The 16,501-nt window shown below is 47.1% G+C and overlaps 2 protein-coding genes and 1 long non-coding RNA gene across 4 annotated transcripts; 2 read left to right on the top strand and 1 right to left on the bottom strand.

The window, feature by feature from the left end:
• The first annotated feature begins 204 nt into the window (after positions 1-204).
• LOC130403732 (uncharacterized) lies at positions 205-1,095 on the top strand. The gene is made up of 3 exons (XR_008904123.1): positions 205-456; positions 550-770; positions 953-1,095. It is a non-coding gene; the product is annotated as an uncharacterized LOC130403732 (long non-coding RNA).
• A 1,061-nt stretch (positions 1,096-2,156) lies between these two features.
• Positions 2,157-5,293, bottom strand: LOC130403730 (short-chain dehydrogenase/reductase family 42E member 1-like). Its single transcript, XM_056608154.1, has 3 exons — positions 4,778-5,293; positions 4,575-4,645; positions 2,157-3,987 (listed from the first exon to the last, which is right to left on the bottom strand). The coding sequence occupies exons 1-3, from the start codon at positions 4,793-4,795 to the stop codon at positions 2,886-2,888; spliced, it is 1,191 nt and encodes a 396-aa protein (XP_056464129.1). The 5' UTR covers positions 4,796-5,293; the 3' UTR covers positions 2,157-2,885.
• Positions 4,860-15,996, top strand: LOC130403731 (arylamine N-acetyltransferase, pineal gland isozyme NAT-10-like). Of its 2 annotated transcripts, none has more exons than XM_056608156.1 (3): positions 4,860-5,053; positions 13,526-13,616; positions 14,622-15,996. In XM_056608156.1, exons 2-3 carry the CDS (start codon positions 13,614-13,616, stop codon positions 15,498-15,500), a joined length of 882 nt encoding a protein of 293 aa, XP_056464131.1. In that variant the 5' UTR covers positions 4,860-5,053; positions 13,526-13,613; the 3' UTR covers positions 15,501-15,996. The 2 variants fall into 2 exon arrangements, with proteins under 2 accessions (XP_056464131.1, XP_056464130.1); XM_056608155.1 differs by having other exon boundaries at positions 4,860-4,979.
• The last annotated feature ends 505 nt before the right edge of the window (positions 15,997-16,501 follow it).

The raw sequence follows: 16,501 nt of genomic DNA on the forward strand, positions 1-16,501 counted from the left end.
TGTTCCGCCTGCCTTGTCTACTCGCTCAGGCTCATCCCCCCTGCTGACCTCTGTTGTACAGTCTTGATGTAACCCTTAACTCTATGTACATCTTCTGTTTGTCATCGGATCATGTCAGCTGAACTCAATTAAAGAAACCAGGAATGAAGTAAGATCCACTAAAGCAATAAACTGTCTGCACTTAATGTTCTACCCACAATTAAAGTTTTTATTTCCTAACTCTATAGTATAGGGATAGATACAGCAATATATTCCTGTAATTTATCAGCTGTAAGCTTTGTACCCTCTAACTGGCTTCTGTAGGTATTTGCCCAGGTGTATGTGAGTCAGTTTTGTTTTTTTAATGGAATTTTTATTTTCAGTGCCATCACCCATCTTGTGAGCTGTTGAGGGAGAACAACCACAGGCTGCAGAGGGAAAATGATTCTCTCAAGGCAAAAATAGCAACATTGAAATGTAATGCTATTGTTGAAAACTTTGTTTTTTTTTACGCAAGGGTTTTTCTGTTTTACATGTTAGCTAAAAGGCTATTATGAATCCTTTGCTCAGTGCTGCCAGACGTTTTGCAGAAGATGGAGGAGTTTCTCTGCTCAGCACCAAGACCAACGACAACACCAATACCAACACCAACACCAAGACCAAGACCAAGACCAAGACCAGAACCAACACTATCACCAGCACCAACAGCAGTTCCAGCACCAGCAACAGAAGACCCATCACCAGCTCCAGGTCCATCATCAGCATCAGCAACAGAGGCCCTGGGCCACTCTGTAAGAATCTGTTTGACTTTATTTGTATAGGTTAAGTTACTTAGTTTCAGTTGCACTGTTTTTCTAAATGCATCAGCCATACACTCGGTTAATCTAAACGCATATATATATCATTGAGGTAAAACGCTAGTCTGATGTTTGTTGAAGTAGATTTGTGGTAATGTTATCTACTTGCATTAAAGGTCATTCCAAAAGGACTTGTGGAGCGCTGCTCCTTCCAAAGCCCCCAGAAGTTCATAAATTATCTACTACATGGGATGTATACCAGGGAATATATGGCAGGCCATTCATCCAGCAGCTGCACAGAAGGAAAACCTGGCCTAGCCAAACAGGACCTTGTTGAAATAACAAGTAGGTATATAGAAATGAGAAAAGATATTGGTTGAGTGATACCCTCATTCTCATGCTCATCTTTCGTGTATGTGTTTGTGTGTGTGTGTGTGTGTGTGTGTATTCCCACAGATGCTGCAAAGTTGAATTACTCCTACGTAACTGATACGAACATAAAAGCATTTATACGACAAAAGCTGAACAATGCTGCCAAATTTCAGAAACTATAAACTATCAACTGTTTAAAGAAAGTTAAACTTTTGTTCTATTTTTTTTGTATTTTAGCAGTCTGTAGAAAACACTGTGTTAATGGTGGTTGTAAGCCTAATTTATGTGCAGTGAATTATTGTTACAGCACTATGGTTAAAAATGGCAACAACAAAAAGTGATACAGTTGAAAATATCCATTAGGTAAAGCACAATGACATAGTTAAAAGAACAACAAAATACTGCATACTGCAGTTATTGTAATGCAGTATATATAGTACTATGGTATCGTAATTGTAGTATTCTACAGCAAAATAAAAGTATAATAAAAGTTCTGTTCTTCAGTAGATTGTAGTTTATGTAGTAAACTGTAGTAGTATATAATGTAGTATACTGTAGTAATAAAACTGCCGTTTTCTGTAGTATACTATAGTTTACTGTAGTAGTATATATGTGGTATACTGTAGTAATAAAACTGCAGTTTTCTGTAGTATACTATAGTTTACTGTAGTAAAACTACTATAGTAAGGTTCAAAAACACTACAATATTTACTATAGTATATATAGGGTGTACTGTAGTTTATTTACTATAGTAAACTATAGAATTTTCTGTAGTATACTATAGTTTACTGTAGTAAAACTACTATAGTAAGGTTAAAAAACACTACAATATCTACTATAGTATATATAGGGTATACTAGTTTATTTACTATAGTAAACTATATAATTTTCTGTAGTATACTATAGTTTACTGTAGTAAAAGTACTATAGTAAGGTTAAAAAACACTACAATATTTACTATAGTATATATAGGGTATACTATAGTTTATTTACTATAGTAAACTATAGAAATTTCATCTCCCACATGAAACAAAATACAGTAGTAGGCCTGCGGCCCTATCCAGCTACGCACAGCTCATGCAGGAGGCACATTTATTCTTAAAGATAATATTATTTATTGTAAGCTGTTGTCAGCTGTACAAACTGGTAGCACTAGAACAGACACAAGGAAACACATACACAAACATACAAAGCAAGTGAAAACATGATCTCATGGTAAATGTATTTCCAGCCTAGTATTTTGATAGTACGGGACATGGGGTAAAAGAAAAATTAAACGTTTCTCGTGAGCACGAGAAAGTATCTGGTGCTCACGAGAAAAAATCTGGTGCGCACGGGAAAGTATTTGGTGCGCACGGGAAAGTATTTGGTGCGCACGAGGAAGTATCGTACACATATCAATGTTAGTGTGTGTCGCGGAATGGGCACGAGCACCGATTGAATATTCACGTGACCTCTGGAGCACACGCGCACTTCTGACCTGCCTCCACGTTATTCGCTTAAGAAGTTCCTAACTTCTACTCACCTGACCATTTTTTGCAGTAGGCTAGTTTAAATGTGAATAAGTGCACATGTAAATCTAGATTGTATTTTATTAAAGTATTTATTGTCCAGCATGATGCAGTCTACGTAGTGATTTTGGGTTATGTCTGTGAAGGGTCCCTACCAAAGCTGAGACCAAATTTCGCCCATGGAATAAAGTACCCAGCCTGTCAAGAATCGGTCGCCTCAGCCACCTCAGCCACCGACGCCCGGGAGGTACGACAGAGCCAGCGCCACCATCACACAGACCAGCAGCGCGTTCAGCAGCAGCCTCCCCAGGGCCGAGCCTCCGGGCTTCCTGCCGTGGCCCCGGCTCCTGAACCACTGCACCACCTCCGCCAGGTCGTACTCCCGGGGCTCGTACCCCAGCTGGGCCCGGGCCTTGGCCAGGCTGAAGTAGTGGGTCACCCCCGTCTTGTACACCTCCGTGCGCGTCAGCAGGGGCTGGAAGTTGTAGAGCGGCCCGACCAGGCGGTGGAGCATCTCCGTGAGGAAGGCCACAAAGTACACCAGGGACAAGGGCAGGCGCAGCGTGGGGAACGGGTAGCCCAGCCCCTCCACCAGCGGCCGGAAGAACTCAAAGTTGTTGACGGGCCGGCCGTCTGAGATGAAGTAGGCCTCTCCCGCCGCGCTGGGCTCCCTCCCGGAGCTCAGGGCTCCGGCCGCCAGCACGTGGGCCGACACCAGGTTGTCGACGTGGACGAACTCCACCCTGCTGGCGGGGTCGCCGTAGACGAAGCGGAACACGCCCCTCTCGATGTAGCCCACCACCCGGGGCAGGTGCCGCTGCTCCCCGGGCCCGTAGATACCGGCGGCACGGAGGGCGCAGGTGCGCAGCGAGCCGCCGCCGGACTTGAGTGCGGCGCCGTTGGCCCCCAACACCGCCATCTCGGCCAGGGACTTGGTCCGGGAGTAGTGGTCGGGGTGGAGGTGCAGGGGCAGGTAGTGGAGGCTCTCGTCGCCGTTCTCGATCACCTGACCCCCGAACACCACGTTGAAGGTGCTGGTGTAGACCAGCCGGTGGACCCCCGTCTCCACGCAGGCCTCCAGGACGTTCTGGGTGCCCCCGACGTTCACCTCCTGGATGCGGCGGCGGTTCAGCTGCTCGCGGCCCGACATGCCGTAGGAGGCCGAGTGGAAGACGCAGTCAACCCCGGAGAGGGCGCGCCGCACCTGAGGGTATTCCCGGATGTCTCCCTGGAGGAACGTGATGCCTTCTGGGAGCGGTCCGGTCACGGGCGGAATCACATCAAACAGAATGACGGTGGACCCCTTGGACTGGAGCGAGCAGGCCAGGCTGCAGAGAGGAGGGTTAGGGGTGACTCCAGTATGGAAACCAACTGATACCAGATATATGACAGAACTTTAATAATGGATATGCTGGTGACATCTATTTGATCAATTAATATCTGTGCAATGGGAGGGATCTGAGTAAAGGCCTCCTTCTTTATTGTGGTGGTTCAGCGTTATTTATATTCGACATGTAACGTAATCCTAAACATATTGGCCTCCCTGTGTAATAGTTCCCCTCCCCTGTACGACAATATTATAAAGAACAGTTGTTTTATCAGAGCGATCAGTAAGCCTGGAATACAGCCACAGTTAACACAAGAATCCAAACCGAACTCTTAATCACAATGGAGGAAATGACTAAATTAGTAAAGGAATGACTTTGCTTTTATGGACGAATTTAACTATTTTTGGAGGACACAGCTGTTATCGGTCTGCCAAAAGATTTAGGCATATTAAATGGTGTGATGGCTCCCTCTAGTGGCGATAATAGATACAGCAGTGAACGCCACTACATAACAATTTGCAGGGTTGTTGTATTATGCATTCACGAATATATATTTAGGCCTGTATTCAATGATCCTCAGTGCTTACCGATAACCGAAATAACCACTTCCTCCTGTGATCAAACATGTGTCTTTTTTTGTGCTTCTCATGGTTGTCATCTGAAAAACAAATAAGGAATGGGTATGAATGAGGAAACTGAAGCACGCCACTGTGTTACTGTTTATAGTGCAGGCGGATGGGATTCATGAGGATGGTCGTCATCATTCATCAGTCTGTGGTTTGGTACCAACCGTAGAGCCTGAAAACATGTGGATGTTAGGTAATGCTGCTCAGCCAGGATACCACTTCCCTGGGCGGAGTTTAACGAGACAGTTCACGTTCAAATCTTTATTGACAATTGTTTGTTGAGCATTATTTGTTTCGATTTGACGTTCTCTTGTTTCCTTCGGATATTTCGCACAGGCTTTTAACATATGACCTGATTGAACACGGGTATAGTGGACTCTTCATTTCACCATGCATGACATATATCAACTTGAAACCATAAACCTTAAGCTATAAAATAAGTAAGATTTGGATTTCCACTACTTAAACGCAATTTGTCTATGTGATGTTTAAATGTGTGTCCTAAAGTTACGTCGGAGTATTTACAACGGAGTATTAGGGCCACGCATGAAGAAAAAAAATATTTTTGCCGTGACGAGATTAAAGTCGACACGTCGACTAGTAAATTAACGCGTCTGTTCAGGTTCTCCTCCTGAACAGGAGGAGGACCTCGCAAACAGATCCCGCAGTCGGAACATGGCTGTGTCTTTGGTGCACTTTACCACCTTCTTTCACCTCGATCAAGGCTTTTGTGCTCTCCTTGAAAGAAGGTGGTAAAGTGCACCAAAGACACAGCCATGTTCCGACTGCGGGATCTATTCGATCTGTTTGCTAGTGGTGGTGACGTATATCATACGCGTCGAGAGCAGCGGGAGTTGTCCACAAAGCGCCCCACACAAAAACTAACCAATATCAAACTCCTACCCGCTAAATTATAGTTTTCTTTGCTTGAAAAATTATCATTTAAATCCACAAACAACATATGTGTAATCCGGGGCATATAAAGACTGGGATCGGAAAATAATTACTTTCTCTCCATTGACTCCCATTAATTTTTTTCGGTCTCATAGGTCCCATGAGCAATGGCGATTTACGAGCTCTATTAAGGCCACACATGAAGAAAAAATATATTTCTGCCGTGACGAGATTAAAGTCGACACGTCAACTTTTAAGTCAACATGTCGACATTAAACTCGAAATGTCGAGAATAAAGTTGAAATGTCATATCGACTTTAATCTCGATATGACATTGAATACAGTGGCAATTAGTTGGGAGAGATAGCAACCGCTCCACAGGGCCTGCACTGAATCCAATGGCTTGTGTAGATTATTTGGTAAAATTGTATTTCAGAATCGGGTTTAACAATAAGGAGATCCTCGCTGTTTTAGAGCAGAACCACAGTGTGTGATTAGTGTAAGGACGCTGAAAAGGTTGTGCGGAAAACTTTGTCTGTTCAGGAGGAGGAATCATACAAACCTGGAAGAAGTGGTCGCGTTCTTGCAAACTTGAACTGTCTGGAAATGGGCAGATGCAAGGATACAGATGGTTGCAGCTTGCACCTCCGTGCAATACATAAAGGTTATTTCATATAGGCTACGCCGTCTAGGCTTCGCCTTATGGGCTTGTCCCGTGCGCGCTCGCACGGACGCAAGCACTGAAAAATGTCAACTATGCACCAATCAACGTGGGCACCGCCCACATTTCCCACGGTACTGTGTATATAAGGCGGCGGTATGCGCCGCTCATCCTCCCTTTTCTTTCAGCACTTGTACTGATCTACGGAAAAAGAAGATATGAAGACTTTGATGACTGGTGGCAGCGGCGTGTGCGAGGCTACGGACCAACTGCCCTTTTCAGGGCCACTGGAGTGCGCTCCTATAAGAGCTAGGGGCCCTTTTCAGGACCTTAGTGTGCCTCCTGTCCCGCTTCCCTGGCGCAGGGTGACGGGCACCTGGCGTGTTTCAGGTGCCTAGGCGCTGAACACGCCGCGGCTGCCGTGGGGCTCCCGCCTCCTCCGCCGTCTCCCCGTTGGTGCACCTCGCTGAGGCCATCGACATCTTCAGGGCCGGAGTTCCGGACACCGAGGACGCCGACGACGAGCACATCGAGGTGGACGACGTCTTTGCTGACTCTGCGTCCGGGTTCTCCCGCTCCGGGGCTTCCACCAAAGCCACTGTCGTCCCGAAGGAGAAACCACGCCGGATGGCCCATCTTTTCGGCGAGATCATGGGTGAGGCGGCGGCCATCAAGGGCATCCCTATGCCAGCCCCGCCTCTCGCCCCCATGTCGGATGACATGCAGGGCGAGTGCTTTCGCATGCAGGGCGAGTGCCCCCACGCTGCGGGTGGGGGCACTGGGAGGAACTGGGAGACAGTTCCTCCCAGTGCCCCCTGTTCCCACCGGTTCAGCACCTTTTCACCGCTGCGGGTGGGGACCCTTCTACTCTGAAGGCCCTGGTGAGGGCCTTCACTGACTTCACCAACGTGGAGGGGTGGGCTGATACTCAGGCAAGGGGGATCCCTCGCCTGGAGCCTTCCCTAGCAGCGCTTCTCTGTCCGGGCGCCGGATGGCGTCCTAACGAGAAGCCGCTGCCCCCCAACCGCCTCCAGAAGCAGGTTACTGGCCTGACGGACAGGGTGTTCGTCTGTGCCTCGAATGATGACAAATTCAAAACAGTAGAGTAAGTAAGAGTAGAGAGAAATCGAGTGAGACATAAATCGAGTAAAACATGAAGCGATCGTACGAAAGCTGGTCACATAAAAAGAAGGAAAAAAAAAAGGCAGGACTTTCTTTCAAAGCTGCCAAAGCTATCCAGCTTTTTTTTTTACAGCCACCGCAGTGGCAGCGGGACCGTCGGCGGATCAAGAGCAGCCGTCAACGTTGTTTATTGTCAATAACGTTACTGCTCCTTTCATTCCAAGTGGCTCTGGCTCAGCCAGCAGCGATGCTAATGACGTGTGTCAACAAACTGACGGAGATGATGCACAACTGGTAGTGAATATTTCTGACTCTCCTTCATCCACTTCGGTTATTGAAAATGATGACAATAACGATAACTATGACTGCGAGACACATATTCTTGTGGATGACCCAGCACTCTGGCCCAAGCTGCTCACTGATAGAGAGCGCTGCTCGATAGTCAAATTGGGGCCAGTCAAGGTCAAAGATAAAGATTTTCCGCAAAATGAAAAGGGCCGCAGATTCACAAAAGCATACTATTACATAGTAATGAAAAATGGTGAGAGGGTGAACAGGTCTTGGTTAGTCTACAGTGATAGTGCAGACCGTGTTTTTTTTCTTTTTGTTGTTGCCTTTTTAGAAAACAAAAACAATAACTGAGTGAGGAAGGATTTAATGACCCGAAAAACCTTGCAATGCTAATCAACCATGAAAGGTCTGAAGAGCACAGGAAAAATACTGATAGCTGGAAGCAGCTATCAGTAGGTTTCCAGTAGTGGTTTCCAGTAGGTCACAGCAGATAGCTGCTGTGACCTACTGTAAACCCTCAGGTAAATGATGACATAAGGTTAACAGTCAGTGTAATGTGTCAATATAACTAATCTTATTGTTTTGTATGTTATTCTCAATTTGTAAATAGATAATTAACATTTGCATGAAAGAAGGATAGCGACTTTTGTTCATCCCTTGTATGGAGTATCTCATTATGCGATATAAGGTACATTAGACCGGTATATGCAGGGGCCCCCAAATGACTGTTCGCCTTGAGCCCCCAAAGGGCTAAGTTCGCCACTGCCGATACCTCAGCAGCAGCAGCAGCAGCAGCAGCAGCAGCAGCAGCATCAACAGCAGCCGCTGCCGCAGCCGGGGAGAGCAGCATGGCGGGGCCAGAGGTTCCGCAAGCTTGCTCCCACTTTTTCTTACCCTAATAAAGAAAAAAAAGACTATTCGACCGAACGGCAGTACATACTCCCTAAAGAGCGATATTCCTTTAGATTACCTCTTTCCCCCCCTCAGCCAGATGGCTGTAGGGGGGCGGCCGGACGGCGTGTTTACATAACCTCTGGTTCACCTGCTTCTAAGAAGCGGTGTCCCTTTGAGCTTCTTGGGCGGACTGGAGACTCATTACACAAGCCCGCGGATGCGGACGCTTGTACTAGTCTCCTAGTTTCCCACATTATCCCCTCTACCTCCCTTCTACAGTCTGTGGAAGGTGAGAAGACGGGTCTGCGCGCTGTGGTTACAGCCAGCGGACAACGCGCGGGCACGAGTGCTACGGCTAGACGGCTCGCTGCCTGTTCAGCGGACACGAGTGCGGCGTCTAGACAGCTCGCTGTTTGCACAGCGACTAGCTCTGTAACGTCAACCACGCTCGCTGAGCCTCCTGCCTTTCATGGGATGCCCCCCTTGGTCCACACACTGTGTGGAGGCGGTAGGGGCCGACGAATACGGTTATTCCTGGACAGCGTTCCTCAGCTGTCAGCTCGCCCTCTCTCAGATTGCTATGCGTGTTTGCTAGAGCGGTGCGTTCTACCATCGTGGTTGGACAACACGTTGAGATGGGGTCATCCCATACAGTTGAAGCGCCGTCCCCCCACCCTTTATGGGGTTGGTGGAGACCAGGCTACTGGACCCAGCGGCAAGCACGGCTCTGGCAGCAGAGGTGGCCCGTCTCTTGGAGAAGGGGGCCATCACTGTCGTTCCCCCCCACGAGTCACACCTAGGGTTTTACTCCCGCTACTACTCCCGTTTTACTCCCGAGAAGAGACCTATTCTCGATCTTCGCGTGTTCAACAGATTCGTTGCCGCGAGGAAATTCGGAATGCTCACTATCAGAGCGCCATGACAGCGATGCTCTTGCCTCCTCGGCGAGACACCATCCTGTTGGCACTCTCCCGCTTTCGCGTTCTCGGAAACGTGACCGCGCTGTCCACCATGCGCCTGTTAGGGCTGATGGCAGCCGCCCATCCCGTGGTTCCCCTGGGTCTGCTCTTTATGCGCAGACTCCAGCGGTGGTTTGCTCGCCAATGGTTGGACCCCGTGCGACACAAGCTCAGGGTGCTCCTCCTACCCCGTTCGGTGTCACCAGACCTGGAATATTGGGGAACCCCCCCCGCCCTTCTCAGGGGTGTCCCCCTGGGCAGAGTGACGTCTTACGTAGTGGTCTTCATGGACACCTCGTTGACGGGTTGGGGAGGAACGTGCCTCTCTCACTCGGTGGGCCGCGAGTGGTGCACGCTAGACCCCGAAGCCATTTGTTTTGAGAATAATGGCTGGCTGATGAAGTTATTGGCTGGCTAGCCGGCTCAGCCAAAACCTAAATGGCTGCTGCAGCCGCCAAATTTTTCATGGCTACAAATGGCTGACATTTTTCGTGTGTATGTCTCTATGTGATAGGGCTTTGACTTTTGCCCAAAAATCATATTTGAAGTTAGTTTGTTTATTAATATTAATATTCGAACATATTCAAATATTTATTATAATATTTTGACCATTAAATGCCTTCAATAAGACCTGGATTGGGCCTTGCGAGGTTTGTTTACCGGCGTTGCTATGGTTACCGGTCTTACGTGATCCAACGGTTTATTAGGTTTCTAATAAATCGCTGTCTAGTCAATACTTCATTCACTTTCGGAGTCAAAGCCCTACTATGTGATGGAATTATTACTTGATGCAAATAATTCTAGCTGGCTCAGCCAAAGTTTATCAGATGGCGGCTTATTTTGGCTTATACAATTATTGGCTGGCGGCGGCTGAAATTTGAAATGGCGCAAATGGCGGCGGCTTCGGGGTCTAGCGCACTCCCCCTACAGTCCACATAAATGTGCTGGAACTCGTCGCTGTGAGGAAAGTGCTGAGGCATTTCTTTCACCTGGTACGTGGCCGCCAAGTTCTGATCAGGACAGACAGTGTGTCGGCGGTAGCGTACATAAACAAACGGGGAGTGCGCTCCTCTGCTCTCCACCAAACAGCGGTCGAGCTCTAACCCTTTCGAGCCTCTGTCTCAGGCCCCTTTGGATGCCCTGTCCTTTAAAACTGCGCTCTTATTGGCTTTGGTTTCTGCCAAGCGGGCCTGTGAGCTGACGGCTCTGTCTGTCAGCCCGAGCTGCTTGTTGCTAAACGAGGACAGCTCCTTCGCGCTGCTTGGACCTAATCCTGCGTTCCTCCCTAAGAACATGAATAGTTCTTTCCGGTCAAGCGATATTGTGCTTAAGGCTTTTCCCCCCCCCCGCCTCATTCTAGTGAGGCGGAGGCGGAGTTGCATCTCCTGTGCCCGATGCGGGCACTGGCTATGTATGTGAAACGCTCGGCCGCGTTCCGCTCCACACAACAGTTAGGCTGGATAGTAGAGGGGTTCCTATTGGCTCGCCGATTGACGAGTTGGTTTTGTCTGCCAGTATGGCACTCCCGCCGTTTTCTAAATCATGGATTCCATGAAGGACGGATTGGGGCACGGATTTGCAGACTCGCTTTTTTCTCTTGATCATCTCGGAATGTCTGGCGGACGTCAGCACCTGGACAACTGCCCATCACCTGAGGCTTAACCTCAACAAAACCGAGCTCCTCATTATCCCAGGGAAAGACTGCCCACACATGGACTTACTGGTCACCGTCGACAACATCACTGTATCTCCCTCTCCAACTGCCAGAAACCTTGGGGTGGTACTGGACAATCAATTATCCTGCACTGCAAACATCACTGCGGTCGCCCGATCCTGCAGATTTGCACTTTACAACATCCGCAGAATCCGGCCCTTCCTCACAAGGGAAGCAGCTCAGCTTCTTGTCCAATCACTGGTCATCTCCCGCCTCGACTACTGCAACTCACGCCTGGCTGGACTTCCTGCCTCTGCGATTAAACCTTTGCAGCGCATCCAGAATGCGGCAGCGCGCCTCGTGTTCAACCTACCGAAGTTCTCCCATGTGACCCCCCTCTTCCGGGACCTCCACTGGCTCCCTGTAGTAGCTCGCATCAAATTTAAGACGATGGTACTGGCATACAAGGCAGTCAATGGAACTGCCCCTGCCTACCTCCAAGCATTGCTAAAGCCACACACCCCAGCTCGATCCCTCCGCTCAACTACCTCAGCTGGACGTCTGGAACCGCCATCGCTAAGAGCTAGCAAAGGCCGTTCAGCAAAGTCACAACTTTTCTCGGTTTTGGGACCTCAGTGGTGGAACGAGCTCCCTGCCGCCCTCAGGACTGCAGAGTCGCTCACTATCTTCCGAAAAAGACTCAAGACTCACCTGTTCAGAGTCCACCTCGACTCTGCATAGCCACCTTCCCACTTCTGACCACCATTGTACACTGTATTGTATTGTATTGTATTGTAGTACTTAACTGTGTGGCAACTGTAGTAGCTGCTATCATGGCTGTAACAACATCCTTTCTGTACCGACAGCGATATATTGATGCACTTCTTATGACAAATGTACTTATTGTAAGTCGCTTTGGATAAAAGCGTCTGCTAAATGCCCTGAATGTAAATGTAAATGTAAATCAAGTTGCTTGATCCTGATCGAGCAAAGGCGTGGCCGGCGTCTGAGGCGCAGGCAATATCACAGTAAAGGTCCGAATGCACTCTAGCATATGGATGGGTACGATAAACTAAAGCCATACGGCATTGCCATCAGTGGTTGCATTGACGGTTTTAGTCGCTATATTGTTTGGATGGAGGCCTACACCACAAACAATGACCCCAGGGTTATTGCCGACTACTTTGTGTCATCCGCTGCACGCTTGGGAGGATGCCCGGAGCGTCTGCGTGCTGACAGAGGAACGGAAAATGGACACATCGAGATTAAAGTCCATATGATGTTTCAACTTCATTCTCGACATTTCGAGTTTAAAGTCGACATTTCGCGTTTAAAGTCGACACGTCGAGATTAAAGTCGACATGACATTTCAACTATATTCTCGACATTACGAAAAAAAAAAAATATTCTTCACGTTTGGCCCTAATACTCCGTCGTAATATCGTGTACTGCTTAAAAACTCCTTTGAATGAAGCCCCCCCTAATGTGTTGAGGTAAATCACTCAGTAGCCTATATGCGCAAGCTTATTAGACTGCCGTATATGACACGCATTATTTCTATGCGCAAATGAACGATTCGACTCGAAAAAGATTCCTTAATTTGAATGAACGACGTCCGAAGATCCGAATCCGAAAAAAGATCCAAACTTCGCATCACTAATACCGAAGTCCAAAAAAACACAAAGTTATCTGCCTATAGTTACACAAGTTTATGCATATAGTTACACAAGCCCCCTCCCCCCCCCCATGGTGTTTATTGAAATATGTGTACTCCAGGTCAAAGTCAACACATTGGTCAGTCATCATTACCCATTCTACTTGCTGTTGTTTGGTCTGGCTTTGAGAGACTACCCCCTGCATAACACTACTCTACTTCCTGGGCAGTCGAAAGTTAGCTTTTTCAGGTTTTCACGCCACCAAGAGAAGAAAAAGATAGTATTCGTGCGTTTATTATTATTAATCTTTGAGGATATAGAATCAGGGTAGGCTAAATTCTGTGTAATAACAAAGAAATAACAAATTACATATTTTAATTACACAACATGTATATCAAACAATGAACATTTTTTGTTCATCAAACCCTTATTTTGTCTTGCAAGCTGCTAGTTTGCAATGAGCTACCTAGTTGGCAATTTATCAGCTGGCCAGCTGAAAATTTTGCACAATATTTCAGAGAGCAGAGATGCTCCCTGAACTCTGTTATGTTACAGCAACATCATAGCTGTGCCAAAAGTTTATTACGACCCCAATCCAATTCAGATGTTAATACCTACTTTAAGTGATAAGATATCCTAAACACTGTTTTGATTGTTCTCAGGATGTTTCCTCTATCAAACAATTATATTTGTGGCTGTGTTTCGAATGTGATTCCTGTCTTTTACACTCCCTTGGTCTTGATGGTTAATAAGTCATGTTTTATCTGCCTTGTCTTTATAAGACGGGGAAGACGTCCTACCAACAAGACTTGCGGCACTACGGATCTCTCTCTCCTACTCCTGAATCCTCCTCCGTGGATCCAAGACACAATGGTTAGTAAGATATTGAACCACATTCGTCTGTCTTCATAATTCTTAATAACATGGAATCCCCAAAAGGAATTTAGAGAGGTAGTTTGTGTTAATTTCATACCTGTTATCCACGCTTTCTATCTGTCATCTGAGTGGTTCTCTGGTTCAGTATCTTCTGTGCAAGCAAAGCGTTCCGGGAATCACTGACACAAGGTTGTGTTTACCAAGAACTTTTTTAAGTTTATTCAGATATATTGAGCATATCTACATTATGTGCAAGGGAAGACCACGCCCCTGGCTTGAGAAGAGTCTCTAGACAGTTATCTTCCACAGTTCGGGAATGGCACTAAGGGTGAACCTTCAAGACATCTCAGGGCTAACGGATAAGGGTGAAGCAAAAAAGACATTCACACAGCAGAATGGAAATGTACCAGCAGCACAGTCTTATATGAGGATAATACCTTGGAAATTTGCCCCTGAAGCAAGGGCGAGTTGACCTTTATCTGTGGAGCTGCTAAACAAGATATCAACCTTGACCATGCACAGAGAGGTCAACATCAGGAAACCAAAGGGTAACACGGCACACTATGGAGCAAATAAAGAAGGATAGGAAGGATACGATGACATTGCAGAAGAGTGTTGAGGCATTTTCAATTTGCCGCTGATGTAGAACGGTCCGTAGATTCCACTACCGAGACAGTATTAAAGTGGCCTGGCATCAACAGACAAATTGAACACTGCAAGTCTGGAACCTCTCATATACCTTCCAGTTGGTTGAATACAGTTCTGAAAGCGGAGATAGCAATGAAATGAAACATGAGCTTGCGAGATTCGTCTGCTTTCCAGGCTACCCAAGAACACCTTAACTTAGCCAACTGCTATTTTCTTTGTTCGATTGACCAGGGATTTGGTCTTGATTCATTCTGTATGTTTTATTCGATCACAAGGGCTACAAGATGATGACACTTTGCAATTATATAAGAAAATAAAATAACCTTTATATATGATTTGTGTCTAATATTTCAGGACAAGATGAATTTGTATGAGTTCTTCAAAAGGATTGGATTCAGCGGCCCATTCGAGAAGCCAGACCAGGCGACCCTCAACGCTATCCACAAACGCATTGTGATGACGGTCCCTTTTGAAAACCTGAGCATCCACTGTGGTGAGAAGATCGGCATGGACCACGAAGCCATCTTTAATAAGATTGTGAGAGAGCAGCGTGGGGGCTGGTGCATGGAGGGCAACTACCTCCTGGCATGGGTGCTGAGAGAGCTGGGCTATGACTCGGTCATGCTGGGGGCCCGAGTTACCTTCGGCCATGCCAATGATCCCTCCGCCCCAGAGAGCCATCTCATCAACATGGTGACCATCGACGGCAGGAGGTACATCGCAGATGTGAGCTTTGGACTGTCCTTTCAAATCTGGGAGCCCATAGAGCTTGTGTCTGGAAAGGATCACACCGAAGCCGCCGGGGTATTCCGTCTTATAGACCAGGATGGGCTCTGGTTCTTCGAGAAGACCAGCCGGAAGCAGAAGATCCTGAATCCAGACTTGGCTAAATCAGGTGAGAAGGAGAAAAAACCAACGGAGCAGATCTATTGCTTCACTCTGGTCCCCCGTGAAAAGGACCACTTCACCGATATTAACCACAAACGACAGACCGAGCCGAACCAACTTTTCACCACAAAGTCGATCACCTCTCTGCAAACCCCAACAGGGTTTCGAATCCTGCTCGGCTGGACCTACACGGAGGTCACTTTTAGGCCGGACGAAGGTGTAGATCTCGTAGACACAAGAGACCTATCAGATGAGGAGGTGGAGACCATTCTCAGGGAAAAGTTCAATATAAAATTGAAGAACAAGTTGTCACCCAAAAACAACAAAATAGGCTACGGTGTGTAAATTGGATTTATTTGTCCATTTTGTGCTTTTAGTTGTGTGCATCTCCAAAAATAGTGATTTGTGTGAATAAAAACCAATATTAAATAAAAAAGTGTAAATGTGGTTCTTTCAATGGATCCTTAAAGTCTGCCCCAAACCCCTGACCCTGTGGGATTGGATGGACAAGGTCACGTGGATCAGAATGAAGCAAAGGAATGCAAGGTAGAACCGGGATAGAAGGATGTGGTAGGAAGCCCATACACACGGGGCCCAATGCATCAGTCTCTGGATTTCTGCCCCATGTCATCGAGTGCCATGCGTTTTATTACATTGTGATTGGGGGTCAAGCAGCGAAGCTGAGAGACAACCTATTGTTTTCGTATGTTTTCTTATTATTATCCTTCAATGGGAGTCTATGGCAGCCAATAGAACGCCTTGGTGACGCCTTCTAGCGCCACCAACAGGTCAAAGTTGGACATGCATTCATGTTTATAACTTTCGACCCATTCATCCAATATTCACAAACAAGGTATCATTGGATTCCTTGATCCAAGCCGATTTCAACGCACCCTATGTCGCCAAGATGGATTTTCCGCCATCTTGGTTTATGTCAAAAAACGTCAAAATGCATCTCCTGTCACAAATTTCACATGAATTTGGTGAACATTGACCTCTAGGGGGCGCTATAATTAAAGGTTGGGTATGGGATTTGCGAAAGCCAGCAGATTTAAAAATACACAACTCAAATGGTCCTACCCCCTCTCCTTCAACGCTGACTCTGACTCCACCCATTCCAAGTACATTGACGCGCAATCATGCACCAGAGCGAACACAGATGCGCGAGAGCTAGCCAGGCTAGCTTGGAGTTTCGGGTTGTCTTCTAGTGCTAGGTCCAAATGTGGATTAGCTAGTTAGCTAGCTCCAGTAGCTACCGCAGGATAACAACAAACAAAAGCTTGCTCTGGGTCACGAGCTTTGAGTACGTGCACGAAGGGGTCACGCGCGGGGAGCGGGGAAGGGGG

The sequence above is a fragment of the Gadus chalcogrammus genome, chromosome 14, assembly GCF_026213295.1.
Source record: "Gadus chalcogrammus isolate NIFS_2021 chromosome 14, NIFS_Gcha_1.0, whole genome shotgun sequence".
Classification (NCBI taxonomy): Eukaryota; Metazoa; Chordata; class Actinopteri; order Gadiformes; family Gadidae; genus Gadus; species Gadus chalcogrammus.

What these genes read in the sequence shown, in the direction of transcription:
- LOC130403730 (XM_056608154.1), bottom strand. An exon ending in AGTGGTTATTTCGGTTATCG is followed by an intron (nt 3,988 to 4,574) that starts GTAAGCACTGAG and finishes TCCTCTCTGCAG; the next exon opens with CCTGGCCTGCTCGCTCCAGT.